The sequence below is a fragment of the Homalodisca vitripennis genome, unplaced genomic scaffold (genome assembly GCF_021130785.1).
Source record: "Homalodisca vitripennis isolate AUS2020 unplaced genomic scaffold, UT_GWSS_2.1 ScUCBcl_520;HRSCAF=2714, whole genome shotgun sequence".
In the NCBI taxonomy this organism is placed as follows: Eukaryota; Metazoa; Arthropoda; class Insecta; order Hemiptera; family Cicadellidae; genus Homalodisca; species Homalodisca vitripennis.
Window position 1 is genome coordinate 12,693 of NW_025776653.1, and position 27,654 is coordinate 40,346.

The 27,654-nt window shown below is 34.2% G+C and overlaps 1 protein-coding gene across 1 annotated transcript; it reads right to left on the minus strand.

Moving 5' to 3' along the window:
• Window positions 1-21,456: 21,456 nt before the first annotated feature.
• On the minus strand, window positions 21,457-22,881 carry LOC124370820 (anti-sigma-I factor RsgI2-like). Its single transcript, XM_046829119.1, has 2 exons — window positions 22,651-22,881; window positions 21,457-21,750 (listed from the first exon to the last, which is right to left on the minus strand). Exons 1-2 carry the CDS (start codon window positions 22,879-22,881, stop codon window positions 21,457-21,459), a joined length of 525 nt encoding a protein of 174 aa, XP_046685075.1.
• Window positions 22,882-27,654: the final 4,773 nt, after the last annotated feature.

Genomic DNA, 27,654 nt, shown 5'->3' on the forward strand with positions numbered 1-27,654 from the left:
GTGGTCTCAGTTTACTTTTTTTTATATCTGATAGGCCTTACAAAATCACGTGTCTTCTGTAACGTGCTCTAAGAACGAAAGTTTGGTCTGAACTGTTTAACTGGTTGACCGGACTGACACAGAACTGTGCTCGTTTCTGGTTATAAAAGTGGTCAAATAGTTCGATATTATAGGTTAAACTTCTGCGAATAGTTTATATATATATATATATATATATATATATATATATATATATATATATATATATATTATTAATCATACCTTGTAGAAGTAACTACGTTGCAAGTAATTTTTTGTCTTTCTCTATCAAACACAAAAGCGCACGTACACATAAACACATACACACATCCAAGTGACACCTGAAAATATTTATCAGAGGCATCTTCAGAATAATCCATCATAGATGCTGAAAGGACAGAATGGAGAGCTAATGAAATGTGTCATCTCATGAATACACATTTTATAACAATAATTTTTTAATCCGAAAAACAACCCAGTTATATTTATTTGAACTATTTTCGTATGAAGGTAGATCTATATATTATTAAGGTGAAGAAGTGTTTGTTGAAGTGTGTATCGTTGTTTTGCATATATAGTCATGTAGTCAGTTCACCTCCAACAAAGACAGAACTTGTAGACACTGCGCTGAACCCTTCCACATACATCTCTGTCTAATTCCCCGCAAATGTGTACACTCAGGCGACCAGCATAGCAGTAGCTCTAAATATTCTCCAGATTACATAAGACTGAAATATTAAAGACCGGATAAGCCTGATGCAAGAAAGCTACCATGTAACGTCACAATATTTACCTGTTACTTACACAAAACATGGTAAATTTACCAAATAATTAGACCTATCTCACGCTCAAGCTACACTCTAGGATACATCTGATGTAGACATATACTTGACCTTACCATATTCATAATTACCAACCCCTAACAGTCAGATAAATGTAAACAATAGATATGCTCTATTACTTACTGTCGCAGAACCAAGTGTAGCCTAACAACAGTTTTCCCCGCAGTTCACAGTAAATGTACTTGGTTACCGCAAGTATACAAGAGATAGTACCATCTACAAACCAAGAGCAGTAATTAGGTCTCTAGTAAACGTTCAGCTGCTGCTAAGCCACTCCAGTGCAATGGGCCAAACGCACATCATCCATATTGGAATTCGAAAAAGAGTAACTGCAGGGGTATTATAATATTTAAAGAATGTAATAAGTCTTGATTTATTTTATTAAATAATAAAAACAGACTACATTACCTGCTCATTACTACCAAGCATCTACTTTGGACCTTACTTTCGCCACTGCCTATCTTCATGCACTGTTAGAGGTACTGGAGGTGGATAATGACACGATAGCCAGTAATCAACTACATATTTACATGCCATTTTATATTATTATTTTAATTAACTATCTTCATACCAGCCTAATTATAATAATAACACAAATTAAATTTTAAGGATGCAAATTGGTCACTTTAACTACAGCTGTTTAAAAATGTATTAACAAGTTTCCAGAAATCTAGAAAAAATGAGGTGATTTATGTAAAAAAACATAATTTAGCAGCTAAAAGGGTAATTCCAAGGCACAAAGCCAAAAATAAAGGGTTAAGTTACACCCAAAAAAATGGTAGACTGAGGCACGTTTTCAAACTGTAGCCCTTTCAAATGTAGACGGCAACATTTAGCAAAGTTAAAAACAATATGATTGCTCTTATTTATGGATATTTCTAAACACCCCAATTTAATACCATGGAAGTAATTAGGTTAGCAAAGAAATAAGTATTGGAAAAATTGAGTCCAGAAATACACGTTAAATATAACTCACCATTTGCATGGAAAATAGTTCAAAAACTTAAAACTAGTACTAAGGTAAAACAATACCCGTAAATTCTTGAAGACTAAATCTTTTTGAAAAAAAAAAAAAAAATTATATCACTCCCCATGTTAATATCAGATATCTTAGGCCCTACAGCATGTTACACACACCGTCTACCGAATAATGCAATAGGATATATCCTAAAGCTATTAACAATATATGGAACCTAGATATGATAAACCAGACTGGGCGCTTTCTCAGATTTGACTCCTGGAATCTGGAGTCCTTTTGGCATGATGAAATCCAAAGAAAGTCGGTAAAGAAGAAGCTCAAATGAACTTTTCGTCAGTTCAACATCAGAAACACCTATAAATAGTTGACTTGGAAGTTGTACCGTTTATACAAATAGTTACAATAATACAATGTTTAATAAAAAAAAATGGAAAATTGGACCAAATATTTTTATATGTAAATATGATTAGTTTAATAAAAAAAAAATAAATAAAAGCTAAGATTGGTATAATGTAAAAATAAGTCATCCCTGAATTAGCTTGAATTGGACAAGTTCAGTTCTGTACATTTAAAACAATGGTACTCCATTGTAAGAAACTAAATTTTTTGATTGGTTCAGAGGTCTAAACCTTGCTGACCAATAGGAAACCTAGTTGGTTACTTGTCTTGTAATTTTAGAACAAAACTACTGGAGAGCTCTGCTCACTTCCTTGTGTAGTTTAGCCTTGTAGGCACATAGTTAGTAGTCCGGATTGAAAGAAGACCCCAGTTTACGGGTATGTACATTTTATAGGAACTTTGAACTAATCAGCTAATTGTTTTAATTTAAATAAAAATGTATACATATCTTTACTGTGTTAAAAATTAAATACCAATACAATTTCACTAAAATGTTTTAAATAACTAAGAAGTAAATTGTTTTAACAAAGTAATAAAATCTAAACTACATTAAAATTCTAATAAGATTTGTAATTTGTTTCTTATTAGGGTTTTCGGTGAACCGGACAAGAAACCAAATAAAAGGTGTAAGTGTTTTAGTTCAGTATGTAATAAGAAGAAGTATTTTATTTTTTGTTGGATATAACAATTCAAGCTAAAGTCAGGAATATAAAAAGGTTTAACTGTTGAAAATTTATGATGAAATGTGCTCTTACTAAAATTATATTAAGGAATGTTAAAATGTACAAGACATTAAATTAATTGTCAATTGAAGATTGTAACAAGATAAATAAAAAAAAATTGTTAACATGACAAGACTAAAATTTCATTTGACAGTACACAAACTTCATTTAAATATTATTATTTATAATAAAAAACAAATAATCTGGTTATAATTATTTGTCATAGTAGTATCTCCACCAGAGGATACAGTGTCTAACTAATAATATACATATGACTCCTGGAATCTGGAGTCCTTTTGGCATGATGAAATCCAAAGAAAGAGCAGAGAAATCTATATTATTAGAGCAACCATGTTACAAAGTCTCATTGTCTCATCAGGTGCATAATTGTCTGAGAAAGATTCAGATTCCAGACGCTGCAATAAAACTGGAGCTAAACTCAACATTCAAATTAAATCAAACCTTCCTCCTAAAGCTATCTTATGTGTAGAAAACTTGGCTCCTCCACCGTGCTTAGAGATCGTGTCAGAAATATCGTAGTGCGTTCAACTGAGTATCCCGTTTGGAGCTTCTTCGTACCTAACTTTCTTAGGACATCTTCAGACAAACATGACTCCAGATTCCAGAAGTAAAATCTGAGAAACCAGATTCTAGATGCTATACCAAAAGAAAGGTAAACTGGAGCTAAACCACACCTTTAAAGTAATTTGTATAATAAAGTTATAATTGCAAATATAAGCACATTTTCACCTTTTTTTGCTATTACATGACACGTCATGGGAATTACTGTGACAGGGTATTCTTTGTAATACCGATTATATTATTTGGCAATAACTCTTTTCTGTAACTCATGCAGGCGTATACAATGTGTCATTAACACAATTCTAATCCAATCCGTAATTAAAAAATTACTATCCATTCCATCAATAAAAACCACCTCTTGCTTCGGGATCATGTTAGCCTGAGTTAGCCAATTATGCGGTCTCCCAGTTGTGTTACTTAAATTCGTCTTTACTATTAGACGCTAAAACAACTTCTTTTGAGCGAGTCGTTAACGACTTCGGCGTTGCGGTGCTTGAGATTGTTTCCGTCTAACTGTTGAACAGTTAAACTCCCCCTTGAGCAGGCAAACGTTCATACACTACCGTTCTGTGACTCTTAGACCGGTAGTTCTCACTGACACTAGTTTCATACGAGCGTAAATCTCTACCTGTTATGTGATGAGGAATAAGTTAAAAACAGTTCTAATTATAAAAGAATACTGCAATATACACGGTTTTTTATTTATAAAAACTTTTATATTGAAGGAATCTTATTTAACTATAGTAATTTTATGTACTGGCGATTTTTATGAAATTTAAATTGTCGACAACAATAAAGAATTTTGAGTTTGAAATTGATGGCATTTTGTCTTGGAAAAAGCGATGTTTCCAAAATAAGTGTCAGTGTTTGAACATTTTTTTCAAATCTATGCAGTCAAAAGCACCTGATTTGAGCGATATTTGGAAAGTTGTCTGAAAACAAAAATGACTGAGTCTATTTTAAACCCAATATGTCAACGTGAAATTTCAATGCAATCCTTGATCGAAATTTATACCAAGGAACTTAGTCTTGCCGATCCTAATATTGTTTTCATATTACATGACTCTGGTACTGACATCTAAATCTGTTGGCCCTTGAAAACTATGTATGAAAGTTGATTTTGTTGGATTTGTTTTGAGATTAAGGTCACTGAAGAACTGGATTGAATAGTTGAGCACAGAGAATGTTACGATTTAGAATTCACTCTGTGAAAATTCTTTGAAGCAAAGATTCGTATCATCTGCTTATTGGAAAAGTTTTCTTCCAGCAATCGATGAGCCAACATCCCATAAAGACCAAGGAAACTAGTGGACAAACCATGGATACCTGAGGGATACCATATCTCAGTGACTATTCTCCGAATTTTGCGTCTTTGATTTTCACATATGGGTCCGATTACACAAAATAAATTCAATATAATTTAGTGGAATTCTAGGTATCCCGTAATTTTGCAGTTACCATAGTGCAAAAAGAATCACAGTATAAGGCTTTGAAACTTCTAGAAATACATTAGGTGTGTCACTTCTGCTTTCCATACCACTCGATCAACTAGACTAATAATCGCACATATTATTAATTTTCCAGCTTTGAATTCAAACTAGTTTGCTAATAGTAGTTTTTAACTTTCTATAAATATTGCTATCCGAAACTCTTTTTAAAAACTTTCCTGAAGATTGTTATAATTAATACTGAATGATAATTTTGGACAGAAAAGCGGTCACTCTTCTTATCAATTTAGGTGACTTCGGTCACTTGAACTATGTTGGGCTGCAAATGAGTGAGTCACACTATTCTAACAGTTTTTACTTGAACTGTTAGAAGAAATTAATGTGTAACTGTTTTAATATAATTTATGGTATATATTTACACAAATCGAAAGTGTTTTTTATGGTAAAGTGGGGTAATCTTTTTATGGTCATTAAAGTATAATGCATGAATAGATAATAAAAATAAGGTGATAAACTATGAAATAATTCTATTGCAGTTCGTAAAGTAGTGTACACATCCTTTTTTTGTTGGACAGTTTCTATGCATTTAAAGAACTGAACATAATTAATTCGTACTAAGAATATCCCTTAAAGTATTAAATTATGTTGATAAAGCACGAATAATTGTGCGGTGGTTCTATAACGGTTCTATAACGGAAAGGGGTATTTATTGATGATTGGAGACACGTTTCAGCTTATCTGGAATCATTTATATACATGTTATTTATAATTTCATTTAATCAAATCCATATTTATAGTGATGCCAAAATAACTGTTTTGGGTAGTCGTAAGTTTATTAAGAAAACAATGCAATATTCGTTTATAGAAATAAATAAATATTATTATATCATATTCTTAATAGAATAATATTTCTTGTAAATAAAATACTAAGCTATGTATCATAGTAAATAATAATCTATTTAATAATTCGTTTTAACTAAAAAATATTTATGGATAGTACATTTAAATCAAGCTAATTATAAAAACAAATGATTTTTACACATTTCTGACATATCCCCATACGTCTACAGCTTTAGCAAGTCAAAATAGTTTTAGAAAGGTTTTTTTAATGTAAATAAGAAAATAAATAATTGAGTGGATTTTGATTACCTAATTATTCAACGAACTAATTATTATTCTATGCAATAGTATTTGTAAGACAATCTAGTGAATACCAACGATCTAGGTTCTCAAACGAGCATTACGTGTTCCGACTTTTCTTGAACAAAAGTTATTTAAAGGAGAATCGGAATTCAACGATGATTATTACAGATGACTTTTCTGTAGAAATTGGAAAGCCGGAAAAATACTCACTGGTCTTATCTAACCGAAACTATTTTCCTAAAAAGGGTTTCCTATTGTTAGGCTTTGTAAGGTGTCGTACAATAATGTATGGAGAAACCAAATCTAACCCCAAATCCTTTTTCATAGCAATCAGTTCACCTTTCCAGCGTCTGGACTCCTGGAATCTAGAGCCATGTTTGTCTGAGGAGATCCAAAAATGTCGGTGACGAAAAAGCTCAAAGCTAAATCTTTACATCATTTCGACATAAGAGACACCTAGACTACAAAATATAAAACATAGTGTAAGTGTTATTCTCATTATCTCATCAGATGCACAGTTGAGTGCACTATGATATTTCTAACACAGTATCCAATCACGGAGAAGTAAGGTATTAGAATCACCTATATAATATATAGTACTCAGGTTTAAGGAGACCAGTCTATATTAATAGAAGCAACCCAACACTCCCGGGCTGTTTTATGGGATTTGTAGAGTTTCGGAAAAGTGGTCATATTTTAGGAACTACAAATCATATGCTTTGCCTATTTTCATATAGTATATAATATACTGGGATACCAAAATATATGCGATTTACTTGCAAATGACATATTAGTATCAATGTTTAATACTTTTATTAAATATTGTAAATTTCATATTTTGTAAAAAATGTTTTAGTATTAGCATCAAATGTTTGAGTAATACACCCAAAAGCCTGTGCACACTCTGCATAAAATATACTAGTATTCTGTAAAAAAATAACGAGAACACATAAGAAAAGTTTTAATTATTGTTTATTATTGTATATTCACTTAAGCGAATCAGTAGTGTAGACTACCGTCGGTTACCTGGTCAAGGGGTTGTGAGACCTAAACCAGGTGTACTCGTAAATTTTATGACAGTGGCAATAAGATTGGACTCATGCTAACTAAACCAAATGTTTTCTAGATAGGCCTATTCTTAGTTCAGTACACTGACAAAAAAAATTCATAAAATAAATAAAGAGTTTGCGATAAATATAGCACACATGATATGGATAACACATTCCATGCAATCTTCTTTCAAAATTCTTGCAAGCTGTTCTAATTTTTTTCATATTATCACCACTCTCTAAGCTCTTTTTGCAGCAAACATCACAACATCATTCTTTATTTCCTGGCAGTTTTAAAATCCCTTCCCCTTTTGAATTTGGTTATTTCCTAGTCCAATGTGAACCACATATGTTTTTCTTACAATCCAAGGTAGGCTAACATCTTCAATTTTACCGATATCGTATACTGATACCGCGACAAAGGTTTCCCAGTACAGTTCAACTTCTACGGGCTGTAACTATTCAGTACCATTCTTCCTATGATTTTAAAAAAACAACCTTCTTTCAATAACCTAACACTGTTCGTCGAAATTTCTATACAACAACACATCTGATGTGCCAATTCCTTCCTAGTAATCACAGTAATTTCTAACTAGCATTGGTTTACTCTAAATCCTATCTTCCTCTTGTATTCCTCTTCTAATGTATTTATTAATAGGTTGTTATTGATGATGCAACAATTGAATGTGTGTTGGCCCCTTTTTTTCTTTAAAGGTAAGCAACAGAATGTATTATCTTACCCCTAAACCTACCTCTATTTTTCTCTACTTCCTTTGCTAGGTTTACTAACTCTACTTTGGACGGCTTCAACGTCACTTTCACTGATTGAGATTAAATGAATAGGCGTAGCATATGTTAATGATGAGAGTTGATTTGATTCGATAGGTTTGAATAAAAAACAATATTAAAATTCCCATATATTGAATATTACAATATATTCTTGTAAACAAACAATTCATCCGCTGAGGAAATAACCTCATCCTCAGTCTCTCCCACCCACTTATATGAAGTCTATCAAGTTCAATAGAATGTAAATCATTGTCTAAACGAATACTCATTGTTCAAATAAAAACAGAAATAAGAAACACAGAGTAAATAAATCTATTCACAATGTAAAAAAATTTTAGCAACTGTCCATGTGTGTACTCCCGAGAAGCAGCGACTGATGCGTAGTCTGACCGTAGAGGAAGCAGACGGGCAACATCACATCTATACAGACATAAAATAAACGAACGAAAGTGCAATCTATTTACAAAACCAATACATATTTTTAATTTAGTTAGGTATTTAGAAAAAAAGTATTTTTGAGGTATTTTTGAGAAAATTAAATTGAAACGTGTCATTGAATACATGAAAAACATTACTACGAAATTTGTAATATATCGGAAACTCACCATACTCGATACTATTACCGACTTCCAATGTATCGCCAATTGGTCTCCAAAGGGTCAATCATAATAAAACCGAGGTTGCAGGTGTGGCACGTACAGCACAGGACCGACCTCGGAGTTATTGGTTTTTTAAGTACCGAGTGTTTTGAGTATCGAAGCTATAATCTTACAAACGGGTGCGCTATAAATGTTTAAGTACTTCCGGTCTAGGAGCAGACCAATGGTGTCAAAAATTGAATTTAAAGACCCCTAAAATCAATGTGAACCGGATTTGACTGTTGGGGTTAGTACTGATGTATATCTTGAATTGATTATATTCATAGAAGAACTTTAAATCGAAGACTGGTTAAGACAATTATCAAAGGTTCTTTATACTATAAATGGACAGATTACTATTTAGTTTGAATTAAACAGGGCTAAGATTGTTTATGAAAAAATTTTTCCCCCTTAGACATGCCATCTTTAAAGGCATGAAACTCTAGATGCTGATATGGATTTTCCTATTTTAATGTGAAAAGAGCTAAGGCAGGTAGAAGAGATAACTTCAAAACATAAAACTTCAGAAGTTTTAAAAGACAATTTAACTTAAGTTACGGGATATTTTATTGCTCTTGAAGTATATAGCTACGAAGATATTCAAAATAGACTCTTGCGGGATCGTAAGGGAGCTGAAAACTAGATAATGAACCACTGCTCAGTGAAATGGAAGAAAACGATGATAATTTCAGACAGTAAAATCAATTTAGTCTCCACCTTATTCTTGTTTGAACCTTAGCGTATCACTAGGTTACACAAAATGTTTTTAGGAAATTGGTTTTTAATAGCGATTCCCTTTATTTGGTTATAACTGCAGACTTATTAATATTTAAACACATTTAGAAATTTAGATATAATAGAAAAAAGATATGTGTTTCCGTGAGAAACTGTTAGTGAATGAAACGGTTTATACTTTTCGTTCAGATTTAAGATGAACTAAGCCATTTATAACCATATATGTTTAACTCAAATTACACAGTTTAATCCTTTATAGAATGATTTAAAGGGTAATTAAAAATGTTATATTGTAACAAAATCGTCAATGGAACCAAATACAAAGTCTTATAGTGGAAAAAACTAGAATTCATTTGAGCCAAGTCTAGTCAGTTAGTGATAGAAAATAGTGAGTGCTCAATCGCATTCCCGGAACCTCATATTACACAAATTTAAAATTCTGGACAGAGAAATTCAGTTCGAAATCCTTTTCAATTGGTTATTTTTCTTAAAATGCTCTGTGCTCAAAATTGTTTTGAGAAATATTGGTACGCCGAAAAGTAAATACACCGGAAAAACCTGTAGACTGTTTTTTTTATTATATATATATATATATATATATATATATATATATATATATATATATATATATGTATATATATATATATATATATATATATATATATATATATATGTGTGTGTGTGTGTGTGTGTGTGTGTGTGTGTGTGTGTGTGTGTGTGTGTGTGTGTGTTTTAAAACTTACGAACTATACGATGTGGTTAAAACCGTGCTCAATTACAACAAACATCTAAGACTGAGCTCAATAAATTAGAGTAATTCTTCATTATCAGTTGTCTAGTGCATTTTGGGGAATCAGATGTATTTTTATCGGAACATTTTGTTTAATTTAGTGTTGATACTTTAAGACTGATTTTATCCAGTTATTTCAAGATGAAATTCATTTCTGCGGAGCCGCCGTTTCTTTTTTTCATAGCCTTAAACTCCTGGTAGTGGTGGTGCAGCCCCTAGGGTGGCTCGTTACTGACCAGTGTAGTACCCGGTTTAAATAAGCCACTCATTAGGCCGCAGCCACGACACGAGCAGTAAGCGGCGGGCGATGAGCGGTAGAACGGCTGAGTGTTGACGCTGAGTTTAATGTTTGTATTGTGTATACAGAGAACACTGGCCACGACAGGAGTGAGTGACATGGTGACACCACTCCGCGACCCCCGTCCGCCGCCATCTAGAGTCGTTAAATGTTTTTCCTGCCGCTCAGTTCATTCTGTCATTGCTGTCAACCATGTTGGACCTAAATGTTGTTTACTCCGTTGGCAACGTTAGGAAGAAAGTTAATGGATGCTGAATATGAAGTTATTATTTCTGAGGTTCACTCAAGACCTCCTCCTTGGAGCGATTGTCATAATGACTTCAAGAACACCGTAATCGCCAGAAAAATGTGGAATGATATCTGAGTAGTAATTATTTTACTAGAACCTAAATTAGTTAAAATGTAAAGTGTATGGATAAATTGCCTTTATACTTATTGCAACTTTGAATGGAAATAGATCCTGCAACCGAGCTCAATAATATAATATGAAACATTAAATGTCTTTTAAGGTCCAGTTTAAATAGAAAAATACGTGGAATGTAATTATTTCAGTTCATATTTTATATAAATGATGATGTTTCAAATCCAAGTAATTTTAATTAAAATCACATTTTTTTTTAAGTTTAAATAAATGTTGTACACATTTTTACTTAGCATTATTATTATTACATTATTATTTGATGCCTAATTCTTAAGAAATGAAAGTAAATTTTTTTACGAAAAATAACAAAGCTAAAAGTGTTCCTTACACGTTTTGCTTCTTTATTTGGTGTCTTGAACACCTCCGGAATAAGATGCACACCATGTTCAAGGGTCTTGAACAAGGTCTTGACATATCTACATGAAATATCATAATAGTCTGCAACATCTCTGCCCTTTATAATGTTGTATTGCATGCTGGCTATTGATGGTATTTCTAGAGATGTTCGTAGTAACCGCCATTTTACATGCAAGATGCCGAATGCAGATTCTATAGTTTTGCGAGCAGAAGAATAAGCTACTATTGTAATTTTGTTGTTGTACGGAAAGATCAGTAACAGAAAAAAGACGCATGACTTTTTGGGAGGGAATGCTTCATCTACTATCAAAACATGAGGTACACAACGGTTGAAAATTTACGGGGTTTATCAGGTGGAACGATAAATTCCTTATTTTCCAGTCTTTGAAACAATGCTGTTGCAATAAATACCCCTCCGTTAATCTGTTTCTCTCTAGTGCCTACATCAATAACTAAAACTATCTTATCTGCATCAGCAACCACCATTAGTACTACTGAGATATATTTAATATTACTAACTCTTAAGCAACTGGGAAATTTCCAAATTGAAAAGTATTGTTTAGGGACATCTTCGATTGCAATGAACATTGATTGTTGATAAAAGCTTCTACCAGCACTGCAAAGGTATCATATATAATATTGCTAACAGTACTTTAGCCAAAACGAAAATCAAATGCCAATTGTCTGAAAGTTCCTGCTGTAACAAAGGACCTGCAAAGAATGGTAGTTATTTGAGGAAGTTTATAACTTGGCAAACAGTATTGATTAGTCAAGAGACGTTACGCTAAAAATAAGGACCACAAAAATTAATACCAGCAAAATCATTATGTAATATTTGTGCTATACCAATTTTAAAATAAGCTCTGCAAAGTCATCGAAATCACAGTTTTTAATTTATTCCCTATGACATGTAAATCGTTACTTCTTAGAAAATTATATCAGTGAAACACTCTGTGTATAATCTCCTTAGTTATATTTGTAATGGATCTGACAGATGAAATTTCTATTTTTTTCTTTGAATGAACTAAACCTAAATGGAAGAATTTTAAGAACAAATTCCGCAAGATTTCTCAAAAACAACAACCAAAATCTGCATCTGCAGCTACTACTCCGTTACCCAAGCGGTTGATGAACGTTTTATGAAATAATGTTGTCCTGCATTGATTTGGTTTTTCCTACGCCATCCATTGAGGAACAGGGTTCGCCTGAGAGTGACACTAAGTAATACACAGGTACAAGATAAGGACAACACCACTCTCCACTGTTTTTGATGATTGTTGCATCCTCCATTCCACGAGTAGAACAAAACTCGCAACAGCCACAGAGAATTCAGTCAGTTTCTCGATGTAATAGCAGATGTGCTAGACCTAACCTTAGCAAGTGTGCTAGAAATGAAAAATAAATTTAAAAAAAACTGATGAAGATGAAAGGAAGGAAGATTTATGCAATACTACAAATGAAAAATAAGAATGACCAAGGTGAGGATTATCACTATGAGTTTGATGTTTTACATACAAATATTAAATTCACTTGAAAATCTTCAATTCAGATACAATATTCAAGCTGCTGTAATGGAAGCTTACATAAATCACGGAATACGCAGCCGTACTACTCCAGACCCTCAGCATCATTCATCGTGAGTACGTCAACAGCGTCCAACTACTCTGGACAACTCGCTCCAGTGATTATAGATGGACAAATAGACGATGTTAACGATGTTTGTGACGTCCGTAACGCTATACTGCAGTTTAATTTGGTTTAGGATGGTTTATTAAACACGTAGTCTATATTAAGCAGATACGTGATGAGATTAAAAATAATTCTAAACCACTAATGTATTATATTAGATCATTTGTTTCGATATTATAACGTTATCTAATGCAGATTAAAACAAATTAAAATAATTATGGTTTGCAAACGTTTTTGTACTAATATTATCAAATGAATACTATAATCAAAATAATAACTTGCAATGGTTTTTATAAAATATGGGTGTTTTTTAACTGTCATTCGCTCACAATAAGCTGACACGTGCCCCCATTATTCAAATTAACACTCTCTGGACCTCCTGTGTGAAGAATACAGTTTTGATGACAGAAGAGGACTTTCACTCGTGACTTTGTTTCTTTTTTTGAGGGAGAGGCAGTAAAATGCTTTTGCGCACACAGGTGGCCAGCCTGTAGTGTAATAATTATAATCATAATCTATTTATTGCGTGTTTGACAATATATAACATTGTATTGTAATAGTCAAATGCATCAAACTAATTTTGGCTTACGCCCACAGGGCTCGCACCTATCTAGCAGTTTGAATCATGGATCTGTCCCGCGTTCCGGTCTAGATCACTCTTTTTGCCACGGAGCATACCCTGTGCAAAGCTGGACCAGCAGCACCAGTAGTCCTCGCCCTCCAACATCCGGTCACAGACCGTGTCCACCGAAATCATACCGAAAGTTTGAGTCACTTCAAGGCGGGGCCTTTCCCAACGCGGGTCAGGGGAAGAAAGTGTGTTCCGCGCTTTGGGAAACGCCTGAGCAATAAGTACAATCCGGCGAAACGGCCTTGCCCATTCGGTGTAGATACGACCGGAAGTAGCCGTGACCACTCAAAAACATTGTGAGGTAGTAATCCACCTCGCAATGCCGCCGTTCTACAAACGGTTGGATTTGTTTGATAAGTCTGGCAGTCCCACTTCCACGGGCGTCTTGTTGCCAGCTGTTTTGCCATTGCTGGTACGTACGAGAGCGCTCCTCAGTTCACTCGTGACTTGGCGAACTTAGGTATTTACTTATTGATTTTGGGCAGGTGCTCTCTGGTGAAAACATTACTGGATAGCAGTGATGCTGCCGAGTCCTTGGTCTGATGCCTTCGCCTTACTTCTCCTTAGCGGACATCTCCTTATCCTTATCTCTCGGGAAAAAACTACACTATAATTCTGGGGTTGCAGAGTTTGTCCCTAGGCGCAGACAGATAGTGACCTATCGACACATCATTATTATTAAATTGTGCACCTAGAGCCTGCTTGAGGTGCTCTAAAACACTATAAACATCCTCTGTATGTGTTAGTGGGTCATCTCGGATATCTATGGGTATAATTCTGGGTTGCAGAGTTTGTTCCTAATTGCGGATAAACGGTAACCTAAAGAAACAACATTAATATTAAATTGTGCACCTAGAGCCCGCGTGAGGTGCTCTAAAACACTATAAACATCCTCTGTATGTATTAGAGGGACACTTTTGATCTCCAGGTAGATATTCCTTAAGCAAATCAGCCACTTCTCTGTAGCACTGACACACTGCTTCCAGCTTTCCCTTTTGCCGGTTTTGATTTAGGCTCCCAGTTTTCTCTCTAATTAGGTGATTGTAGCATTTTTGTTAGAAATTAATTTTTGACTTCCCTTTTTTTCTCTTATTTTACGGTAAACGATTAAATAATTGTGAATAAACGAATTAAATATAGCGTTTAAACGAATTAAATGTAGAGTTTTAATTTAAAATGTTCTCTAAAGGGACACATTTGTACCACTCAATCATGTGTCTAACGTGTTTTGAATTAATATAAACTATTAAAGGTAAACATTATAAAATTTGGTGTAACCGTAAAATATGCGTTGCAATAAACGCTGGACATATTAGGTAACATTATGTCTCATTAAATGAACGAAAAATGTGAATAAATTTTAAAATATCAGGATTTAATCTGTGTAGCCAGTTTAATAAAACTCTTTTAACCAATGAAAAAAGGAAAAATAAAAAAATTTTATTTTTATTTATATATTCTGCTTTTCCTTATATAGATTTGTCAGATATGTTGTTGTTGTTATTTCCAAGATTAAAACAACTGCACTGAACATCCAATGAATTGTTTTTTGTTTTATTTTTGATAGAACCTGTACAAAATAGAACCTGCGTTAGATTGTACCACAACTGTTGTATATCACAGTAGGAGTATATCACAACTTTGTAAAAGGCACGACAAAAGTATAATTTACACCGACAATCCGCCTTGGGACTAAAAGCTGGTCTGAGCTTTAGAGAGTCTACAGTGAGACATTCTTGGAGTCGAGTTTGCACTAATTTAGAGTAATTGCCATTTGTTTTTATTGTAGAATACAATTTGTTTTTGTCACTTGAGAAATCATCCTTTGTATCCATAAATAAATTTTATAGATAAGAAAGTGTTTTCTCCAAGAAAACACAGAATAGATGTCAAGGAAATCAGAAAAACCACTCACCTATTAAAAAAAATCAACACCATTTATTAGCATCATACTTATTTCAAACGATTATATCAGAAATGTTTTTAAAATGGGCCAATAAACAAATATGCCACCATCCAGTTATTCTATCAGCATTACAATTTAAATGCGGACATATATGCAAATTAATGCACTGTAAATAGTAAGTTGAAACAAGAATAACTTATAAAATAGTAACGAACAAGTGATGTTAAAAAATAACAAGGAATTAGAGCTCGGCCATCACTAATTTACCTCGGCCTTGAGTTAAAGTAGAAAAGATTTCCATTGTTTCAGGTTAAAAATATAATTCCTTCAGCAGAGCAAAAGAGAAGGTCTAAGGCGTTGGTCATTTAAGGAGCATTCTCATATGAAATTTTCATCACTGTACCGATTAACTCCCCTACTACGTTTTATACTCCCAACGTTTGTATTTTTGTGTATGGGCAGATATTGGATTATAAATTATATTTCTAAAAGTACTCATCATTTCGCATTGTTTCAATTAAATTCGTTGCACTGTTTGATAAGGTCTTTTAGATTTTTCGATTCACTTGAATAAGCAAAATAAGACTGAAAAATATCCTTTAAAAGATTTAACACTATTTGACTCCGAACTTAACTTTAACTTAACTTATACAGGGTCATAGTTGCTTTGGGTTTGAAGCAATATGAATTCTATAAATGGTCTTTAGAATATAACAGTGATTTAATACTTTTATTTTGAAACCCCTCTTCAAATAAGGAACGATTTAAAGGTTTAAAAAACTTGACATTTGATTAATAAATGTAGTTTTTAATTTAAGTGCAATTTTTAAAACTGTTGTAAATGATTAAATGTTATAATTTAGGATACAGTTTTTTCGTTATTTTTGCAATCATTTATGGTATTGTCTAAAGTGTCTGAAAGTATAAAATTTGCGTTAAAAAAATTACATTTAGATTTGAGTGAATTTGTAAGTATTCAAAGCAACTGTGAAATGTGGCGATCTGCTAAAAAAGCTCATCAAAATGTGATCTTTTAAGTGGTATATTATGCTTAAAGTACGTTTTGAAAGTATAAAATTTGCATTAAAAAAATTACCTATAGATTTGAGTGAATTTTTAAGTAATTCAAAGCCACTGTGAAATGTAGCGATCTGCTTAAAAAGCTCATAAAAATGTGATCTTTTAACTGGTATATTGGACTTAAAGAACGTTTTTTGCTTACTAACAAGCTTAACGTTTGACTTTAGTTTCTGTCTTTGGCTCAAAAATTTTAATGCTAATAATTTAATTGTGTTCATAATTTTTCCATAAATCTCGGCAAATGTTGAGAGAAGAGATATTGGTCTGCAATTGCTCCATTCACTTTTATACCATATTTTTAGGAATACCCATTGCTTCCTTTTTTTACAAGGAAAACTATCCCTTTCGAAAATTAAATTAACTAAGTATATTAAAATATTTAAAATTTTAAGCCAACATTCCTAATCAATAACGAACCAATACTATCAATCCCCGGAGATGTTCTATTATTTTTAAGTTTTGACTACATTTATTCTTCTTATTTTTCTACATTTATGTATCTTCTGTAAAAATAGGCTCTTAGAACAATGAATGTAAAGAGCTACTAGATCTAAAAAATGTTTGCAATCTGATGAATCAAAATTTCCTGATTTATTGGTATTTATATTTAATTCATTAAAAGCTATTAAACTCATTCGGTACTTCAGTGACGCAGAGTCACTTGTTAGGTCACCATTAATTTTTAGACTTACGTATAACGGACTGTTTCTTTGTCTTTCGACCTGTTAATTCATTGACTGGCTTTTGTAATTGTTTCTGCAATACGATAATGGCGTATTTAAGAATACACATAAAAAATTAAGTTTTATTTTAGACAGTTTGTATGGAATATTTAGCTCGATTATAATTAATATAAAAATGTATTCACTAAATATCTTCTTAATAAAATGGTACAATTTAGTACACGACAGAATGTAACGAAACCTTATCTTACCGACCAACCCACAAATATCATGACACGAGATCTATTTATATTAGACAATGAAAATACCACTAATTCATTATTTCTCAAAAACAATACAACGCATGTATTTGAAACTTGGCACGGTGGTTACGCTTAAGCTTAAAACGTGCAATAAGAAGTGATAGCTGAAACTTTATATAGGACTATAAGTTATAGCTCACTCACGATAAGCTCACAATATACGAAACTGTATACTATAAGGAAAATTCGGCCTACATCACATAACGTAGCTACGGTGGGAAAGATTGATTCAATTGTCGTGGTAGGATTACAGTTTGTGCACGTGATGAGAATACCTCTTCACTGTATTTGGTTTTCTAGATGTCTCTGATGTCGAAAAAATATAAAGAGGTCTTTGGAGATTATTCGTCGCCGACTTTATTTCGTCGAAATTGACTAGAATATACTCCAGATGCCAGGAATAAATTCTGTCACTACGTCATATTCTAGACGCTGTACTAAGAGGAAACTAAACTGGAGATAAACTCAACTTTCACGAGTAGATTCTGTTGCGATGCTAAAAGACAAGTTCAATATCGTAAACAATTTCACTACGTTTTAAATCCAACTCAGAAACTTTGAAATTGTATGCGGCTGCAGGTTAAGGTTTACACAGAAACGGTAATGAAGCAACCATATTCACAGGTTGTGGTGCGGGGTGAAACAGTTTTTATATCTAGAATAATTTTGATTCTATCCTACTACTTTCGGTGTAAACGGATGCAAGGTCCTACTGAGGCTTGTTTCGCCATGATAACAAGGAAAGCACAAGACCAGCCTTTTAAATTGTCTGAGTGAATTTAAGGAATGGCTGTTTCTCCGACGGCTGAATGTTGCCTTCTCACAAATGAGCTCTTCCAACAGTCTGGTATTGTATCCTGAGAGGTGAACATAAAACTTGACTATCAGAAGGTTATTAAATTCTATGTTTTGTCCAGGAATTTACCATTGGAAGACTTATCTTGCGGAAGGTGTAAGTAAAATTATGATCTTATCTCTTCAAACCAAACAAAGTTATCGTCACATTGGTAATTGTTTATGTTTACGAAGCACGAGAACTTTCAATTAGCTAAAATACATACAATCTACAAGTAATAACACAGGACATAGCCCTACGTCACATAAAGAGCAGTAATTGTCTACGTTATACACTCCCCACAGGAGCGATCAGCTGTTTCAGTCCGGTTCAAGGTCACGACCGGCTGGCTGACCCATTGTGATACATTGACACTAGACGTTCACTTGCAAACGAAGCTGTATCACTATGCCTTTTGTGATACCAACATCCCCTCATTTTGTTACGTTATTTATACACCTTTCATCCTTCACAAATTGTTTCATATTTAAATTTAAGGCTAATTAGAACATCAAATCAAATCAGTTTTTTATTGCCGGAACATTATACAACGTATGAGAAATGTCAAATTTTTGCTTTTTACTTGCTAAACTTTTTGTCAAACACACCACAAGAAATCTCATTCAAACATACAATTTTGCAAACTTATCTACATCCATTCATTCACCAATTATTCCCACTTCCAGCGACGAATTTTATTAGTCTTTTTAATTGGTGGTCTCCCAATCATAAGTGAAAAACTCGTCAATATAATAAAATGTTTGTTACACTAAAGAGCGTTTCAAACGAGTTTATAATACTTTAAGCGTTGCAGTGTTTTTAATTGAATCTGGTAACTTATTGACGAAATGAAAACCTGTGAAGGCAAGCGTTCATAAACCACCGTTCTGTGTCCACCAGTTCGGTAGTTATCTCTGCCTCTAGTCTCATACACATGTATGTATCGGCCATTCGTCATGGCACATTTAGACACACAAAACAGAGTTGTTTCCAAGATGTAGAGACTGGGCAGCGTCAACAATTGCAAATTTTTTAAGGCTTCCTTGGACGACTTTCTAAATTTCAGCTTAGCGATAATGCGGATCGCTTGTTTTGGAGCTTGAACACTCTCAGGAATTGACTGTTTGCACAAACTCCCCACAACACCTGTAAGTGAGGTGTGGGTAAATCAAGCCATAATACGCCATCATCAGAACCTGACTCGCAGTATTTGGCTAGAGACCTCAAAACATAAATACCTGAGGCCAATTTTGAGCAAACGTGGTCTATGTGATCGTTCCAAGTCAACCCTCGATCAAGGTATATTCCCAGGAATTTCAAACAATATACTTCTTCAAGCATGGTGTCAGCCAACATAACGGCTGGCTCATCATGACTACCTACTGTTCTTAAAGCAAAATTTATAAAATTGGATTTTGCAAAACTTGTTGTAAGATTGAGGCTGTTAAAATTTTGGACGCAGTTGTTAATTTCAACAAAACTCCTGTTCCAGAATCAATTTTGATTTGCTATTGAAACAGAGAGTCGTGTCATCAGCATACTGCACTAGTCTTCCGTGCAGAAGTGATAAACCTACATCATTGACATAGATCAGGAAGAGAATTGGACTGAGAATTGAGCCCCGTGGGACACCATAACTCAGGTGAATCGCCTCAGATAATTTGTTTGAGATCTGGACAGTTTGAGTTCTGTGGCTTAGAAATGATCTGAGCCACTGGAGAGGTACGTCTCGGATGCCATGAGATTCAAGTTTGTCAAGCATTGTAACATGGTCAACACAGTCGAATGCTTTCGATAAGTCCAGGAACACACTCAATGTGTGATCCTGACGTTCTAGTCCCTCTACAACCATGTCGACAAGATTTACAATAGCGTATATTGTCAACTTGCCCTTCCTGAAGCCAAACTGGTCTTAAGATAGCTGGTTGTGCTTATTCAAAAATTGATGCATTCGTGTCAAGAAAACCTTTTCGAATATTTTGCTCATAACTGGCAAAAATTGAGACAGGCTGAAAATTTTGTAGGGATTGGGGATCGTCTTTCTTGAAAATAGGGGTTACTTTAGCGGTGTTGAGGAGTGAGGTAAAAACTCATTGTTCAAAAGAGAAATTTACTAATTGGGTTAATGGTCTCCCAATATGCTTTGAAAATGTTTTAATGAGCCACGTTGACATTGAATTTATATCATTTGTTTTTTCGCTGGGAGCTGGTGAATTATTTTTTCAAGCTCTTCCTCAACGACAGGTGCCAGTGCCAGGGAGGCTACTGGACACTGCCTTCGTCTTGGGATTCCTTGTGGGGGTGATGGGCAAGGGCCTTGCTCACAAGCAACAGATCCGAAGAATCTGTTAAGCCTATTTGAAACCTCCACCGCGTCCTCCACAAGTCTATCACCACTTTTTGATTTGATTTGTTTGTTGCATGATTTGCTTTTATTGTTGATGATGTCCTATGCAGTTTTAGAAATATTTTTGGAAGATGGTGGAAGATTGGTGATTTGGAAACATCAAATGCCTTTGCAGCTTGGATAACTTCTCTGTAATTTAGTTTGTAATTTCGAAAAAACTGCTTGAATTCGTCATTGTGGGACGTTTTCGGGATTTCTGAGAAAAACTTTAGTGTCCATAGCATTAATGTTCAAATCACCCATTAGGACATAATCCTGTTGATGGCTCGTCAAATCCATCAGTAGGGCTTCAAAATGTGTAATAAAACTTTCCTCATTGCCATTGGGAGACCTATAGATTCCGATGACGGTTAATTTTGATCTCTTAGAATTGAATTTTATCCCAACTGCTTCAAAATCTTTTTCGATAGTATTTATGGGTGAAAATGAAGAAAAAGTATAGTTTTTTCTTACAAATATAGCGACTTCTCCTCCTTTGGAAAGTTGTTTGCAATATGAATTAGCCAATGTGAAATTTGGAATTTTGCATAGGTCGATGTTCTTGTCATTAAAACCGTTCTCAGTTAAGACAAGTACATCTGCTTTCATTTCTGCACACATTAGTTGAATTTAATCAAGCTTGTTATTGGCAGATTGGGCATTTTGGTGAAGCAGTCGGATTTGAATCTGATTGATAAATTTTGAATTCGCTTGTATTTGCTGGGTAACGTCAGTCAATTTTGTTCGTCGGCCGGACGAGGCGCCCCTAAAAAAACAGAATCGATCTTGACAGAAGGCACAGGAGATGAGGTGGCAGGCGAACAGCTGCTGACGGCCTCGGCAAATGTTTTGTTGCCAGGACGTGTCATTGCGCCTGCTAGAGGTGAAACCAGCGCGAATCTTGAGGAAGCAGGTCCTGGCGTCTTAAACAGAGGAACTGGTCTCGATGTAGTGGACCCAACGACGACCGGCTCCACAGGCTGCACTGCCGTTGGAGATAGTGCCTCCGAGCTCAGTTGTTGGCGATCCTGAATAGGCAGTGAAGACAACTGAGTGGAAGAGGCCGCACAAGAAGAGGCAGCATGAGAAGGCGAGGTTGGGGGCCGAATGTTTGGTTACTGACCGAAACGATCAAGACACCCCCCGCAGCCGCTTGCCAGGCAGTCGCAAATGCATACCGTGTTGGGTAAACCAGCGTCTTCCGATCTCGTTGAAATTTAGCACCTCTATTCATTTATATCGAACAGACAGCTCCTTGATGTAGAAGTTAACGAGGGCAATACGCTAGTTCACGGCGTGGTTCATGGAGAGGTCATGTCGATGCGGAACATTGGACACGATGACGGCCGACGAGCTGAGGCGAGCAGTATAGGACTCCGCTGGAAATGGCAACCTTTTTTCTCCGAACACTTAACATTTTGGGGCTGGTTATTACATGGATGATGGCTGTGCAATATATTAGAGATATTGTTCCTATGGGCTTTTTTTGCTCATTTGAATTTTGAAATTTGTTTTTGTTGAACAGGTTTTTTAAGGCGCTTATGCTCAGATAAAATATTGTCGGATTTTGAGTTACTCTTTTACTGAATCGCTCTGATGAGTCTTACTTTTCTTCAACGCTTCAGCTTTAAAACACTCCAACTCAGCCTCCAGAACCTCCACGGTGGTCTTGAGGCTGGCAACTAAGTTGCGGATCTACCTGCAGCGCGGGACTTGGCAGGCAGTAGACGACGAGAGGTCAAATTGTACGGCGCAATCAGCTGTACAGCCACCAGGAGTCTCGATCGTCGACAAGTTCGCTACAAACAGCTGGTCGGTGAATTGGAGAAGACGTGCGTCCGACTGAATAGGGTCGAGAATTTGTTCTCGTTCAGCAGTAAGTTGGTCGATACGCCTCCTCAATTCCAAGTTTTCGTCTTCCAACCCACTTGTACTCCGAGGAAGGGCGGAGACAGAGACGGCATCGGGCGATGATACGGCAGGAGATGGTGTGACGCGGGTGACGGGTAGCCAGACGTTGCAGTATGTGTCAGCGCCACAATGGGAGACACGGGGTGCGCTGGAGAAGGCGTCGTAGAAGGGTGGGGCGTAGTGGTCTCGGCCGCGGGTGGAGTAGCCGGCAACGATGTGCTCATCCGCGAAGATGTAAGGGCTCTCATCGTGACAGGGTGTGGACCCGAGTGTTTACAGTAGACTGTAGTAACGGTCGTCCTCTCGGAATTCGATTTAATTGTGACTCCACAGTTCCTTCCCATGCAGCGCCAAATAATTTCTACAGATTTTACTGAGTAGCGCTCACGGTACTTATTGTTGTTAAACAGAATATTTGGTTTTCCATTTTTTGTGAATTCGATTTTTAACCTTATGTCAGAAGTTCTAGTTTTGTTAAAAATAGTCAACGCAATAAACATATTAATGGTTGAATTAAATATTTAGTTACGACTGAAAGTGCTGTTTTATTACTCTCTGAAACTGATACTGACGATTCATTGGCTGGCCTTCCATTTGCGTATTCATCATCTCATTTCAAATGTAGATATTTTAAGAAGGGTGAGAGATTGGCTCGTTAAATAAACAACAAATGCTTAGTGTAAAAGATCATAACTGCCTTTAAAGTTACAGCTTTTGAAATAAGCTCCATACATGGTGCGAGTGTTTTATACCATAAAAAAGCCTTATTCTTGAGTCATAAAGTGTAATCAACTCAGAAAGAATATCTAATAATCAATATTAATTTTAAAAGTAAGAATTGACCTACAATAATTCAATACGAAGTATTTTTTGGTTACATTGGGCTTTCTACATGTAATTCTTTCTCCAGATTTAACACTACTGGAGAAAGAAAAATTAACAAGCTCATTACTTCATGCCTAGACTATTTAAAATTATATTTAAAATTTGTTAATATAAAAATACTTCGTGCTTTTTATCATGCAAACTACCTGATAATTATTTGATTAGCTGATCTCTGTTAATGGAAAATAATGTCATAGAACATTCAGAATCTAATACATCAGTTTTAAATAACTATATCGTTTGAGACGCGTTATCAAAAGCAAGCGTCTCTAGCTGTCATGCGAAAGATGGTCGGAATGCTGGGTACTATGGCATATTACAAATATCGAGGGATATTTACGAATGTGATAAAATAAAGTATTGCTTTGTTATAAAACATAAAACAAGTATAAACATTGTTAGATGGAAAAGAATATTCAATTGAAAATAGTCAAAACTACGGATAAATCTTACAGGAGTTTGATAATCTGTCTAACTGCTTCTACAAATATAACCACGTTCCATAGCAATTAATAGCTTTATGAAATTATAAATTTGTAATTACTTTAATATATATATATATATATATATATATATATATATATATATATATACATTTAAAACTAAAAAGTTACATAAATGTTTGGTTTAGCTCCAGTTTACGTGCTTCTTAATGCAGCGTCTGGGATCTGGAGCTGTTGCAGACTTGACTCCTGGAATCTGGAGTCATTTTCGTCTGTAGAGTTTGAAAAAATCGTCGAAAAAGTAGCTTAAGACTAACAATTTACATCGTTTCGACATCAGATATACCTAGATTACAAAGTATAGTGTAATCCAGATGTACTGGGATTCTCGTTATGTCATCAGGTGTACAATTGAGTGCACTCCGATGTCACTGACACGATCTCTAAGCACCGATCTTTCTACACAACGTAACCATGGTATGAAGGGTGATGTAATATGAATGTTGAGTTTATCTCCATATCACATTTCAGAATGCAGAGCCTAGAATCTGATGCTGTTATAGATTTGACTCTTGGAATCTGGAGTCATACTAGTCTGAAGAGGTCTAAAGCGTTCAGGGTGTGACGAAAAGGTGGAAATAAATAATTTTATATAAATTTCTATTGTTGGTCGTAAAGGGAGTATTCCTAAACAACCAGTGATATATCCAGAGGGTGGACTTAGTTTATTTCTCTCGTCAGGTTTGATGAACTGATTCTAGATTGTTATAATTCATAACAATTCATATAATACTGTAATAATAATAATTTAACATGCAATAATCTGGTCTAATCCCCTACTGAAGGAATGAAACTAACGAAAATGCGTGTTGTCAAACCCTAACCCACAAAAATCCCCGGTTTAATTAATACATGTTTAAATTACGGTATTTTTTGCGAAAAGACTAACATAAAATAACATAATTGGATAGAGAAATTGAACTTCCCCACACTGCTGCCACGGTTCGGCGACGTATCGTCGTCGTCGTCTATGGGCACCCGTCCTCGTGAGCACTACACGCGAATCCATTCGGCACGGTGAAACATCTCGGTTAGCGCCACACATCAAAATTCGATGACGAAGAAGTTCAAACCTAACCCTCAGCGTTACCCTACTATGGATGGTGTGTGTAACTTTAACCAGTTGTTCACCTGCAGAAATAATGAGAATGCCAATTCACGCGGATTGCACTATATTTTATATTTTGTAATCTGAGTATCTCTGATGTTAAAACGATGTAAAGTGTACGTTTTGAGATTCCTCGCCGTCACATTTTTTCAATATCTTTAGACGAACATGGCTCAAGCAGTCTACAACAGCATCAGATTTCATGCACTGCATTAAGAGGAAGGTGCACTTGGAGGTGGAGGTGAAGGTAAACTCAACATTCATATTAAATCAACCTTTCCCACCATGACTAGGTTGTGCGTAAAAATGTATTAGTTTTACAGAATTTGACTCTTTTCAAAATACCATAAAAATACGGAAAGTGCATAAATACATCAATTAATTAAGTAAAAAATATAATTACTGATGAAACCATTTTTAATCAATTGAAACGTATATATATCTACACCTAACAGTTAATCTACACAAATTAACTTTTATATTAGATATATACTCATATATATATATATATATATATATATATATATATACTTGTAGCTATCTAAAACCTGAATACTATAAATATTTAATTCAAATGATATACCTATTACTGTCTCATCAATTAGGTGTTCAAAAATTATTTATTATCCTGCAAAATAAATAACTTAACAAAAATCAATTTAACATTTCTAACCATCGTAGTTTTAAGCAGGACAGGGAACTGAATTTTTTGTTGGAAGTTAATGAAATAACTGGAGTAAAAGACAATTTATAGAGCATTTTTTGTTAAGGTGTCAAACAGTCTAAGTATTTGCGAGAAGTTAATGAGGGTTTTGTCAGAGTAGTATTTTGAAACTTTTATTTTCACTATGGTTTTATGGCGAATATTTTCTGACCACAATTTTTCAGCAATTAACAGTGAATTATAAACATAAGTTAGAACTAAAAAACAAAAGGAAAATGACTATATTGACGTAATAAAATGGGCTCATTATATGAAACTGATATATATGATATGAAGTAATGCAAAAATGACACGAGTTGTAATTTTTTTTACTCTTTTATAATGTCAATAATTAGTAACCTAACATTAAAAATCGAAGCTGTTCATGTCTCAGGAATAATAATAAAAAAGGTTGCTTGTAATTAACTTTGAGAATCATGACTGAACAAATATTTAAATGGTGATTGACAATAAATTAAAACGGGAATGCCATGCGAATGATTTGTTAAATAAACCGTACACAATATCCTTAAATATATATTTTTAAAGGGTACAATCCCGCTTTTAACCTTATTTTATAGCGGCTTAAACCTTAGTTACGATTTGGGAAGCGGCTTCTATAGCATATTTAAGTGGTGTAGAAAATATAGAGAGAAAACACTACTAACTGTGCATGGATGACCGGGACCTCAATATGAATTAGTTCGTTTCGGTAAAGAACGCTCTTACACCAAAACTTGTATGTATGTTCAAGCAGACACAGAAGTTTTACATATTGGATTCATAAAAAATTTTAAATAGTAAGATTTTTGCGTTTGAAATACATTAAAAAATATAAATGATCAATTTCTTGTATAATATATAATATTAAAATATATTACAACCAAGCATAAACAGCACTAAAACTTTTAATAACTTTCCTGAACCTCTCAGGATATTCGACTACTTAGTAGATTTACGTTCAAAAGTATTGTCTGTTATCTCATTTACATTATTTCTCTTCGAGTTCTTAGGGAAACATAATTTGCTAATATTCTGTCCTTATATATGTTGTTATGAACATTTTTGCTTGTTGTATTGTATTTTAATGATATTACTATAACTCCTAAGATTGTAATTAGGTGTTCCATACAATCATTACTTTGCTGTATTTCTTTATATTTGCTTTAATAATTATTATCACTTTGAAATGATAATATACTTTAATACATTTTAATCACCGATTTCTATGATAATTTAATTATTGTTTTAATTTAGTATTTAAAATATTCTTAGAATGTATTTTATGGAGACACCATGTTAAAGTATTGTTTCTATAGAGAGTCTCGATTCTTAAAATTATTTTTGTGGGCTTTATACTTATAGAGATGAAAGGGGAACGTTTTAAATGCCTAATTTTGAGGGTGAATATATTACAAAAAATATAAAAGCAAAAATAAATATTACATTTTAGAACTTAAAATATGTTTGTCTCATAAAATCCAGCACCATATTGGGGAAAACTGAATTAAGCAGTAAACCTCTCTTAATACAATAGTACCTAAATTATAAAATAAGAAAACATTTTCCAATGAACTTATAATAACTATGGCTCAAATGTACTATAGAAGGTGATATTAAACTGTTTTTGCAAGCGGGCTGTCGCGCCTGATACTGCGGAAGAGCAACAAGTTTGCTGTTGTGTAGAGCAAATAGTATCACGGTCAGAGAAGGCAGTACACAGCCGCGAGATCTGCGTAATTAGTTAGTGTAGTAATTCAATATCTTATCTCGTAAGTTAATTAGTAATAACTTAAAACCCTCACAGCTGATAAATAAGCAA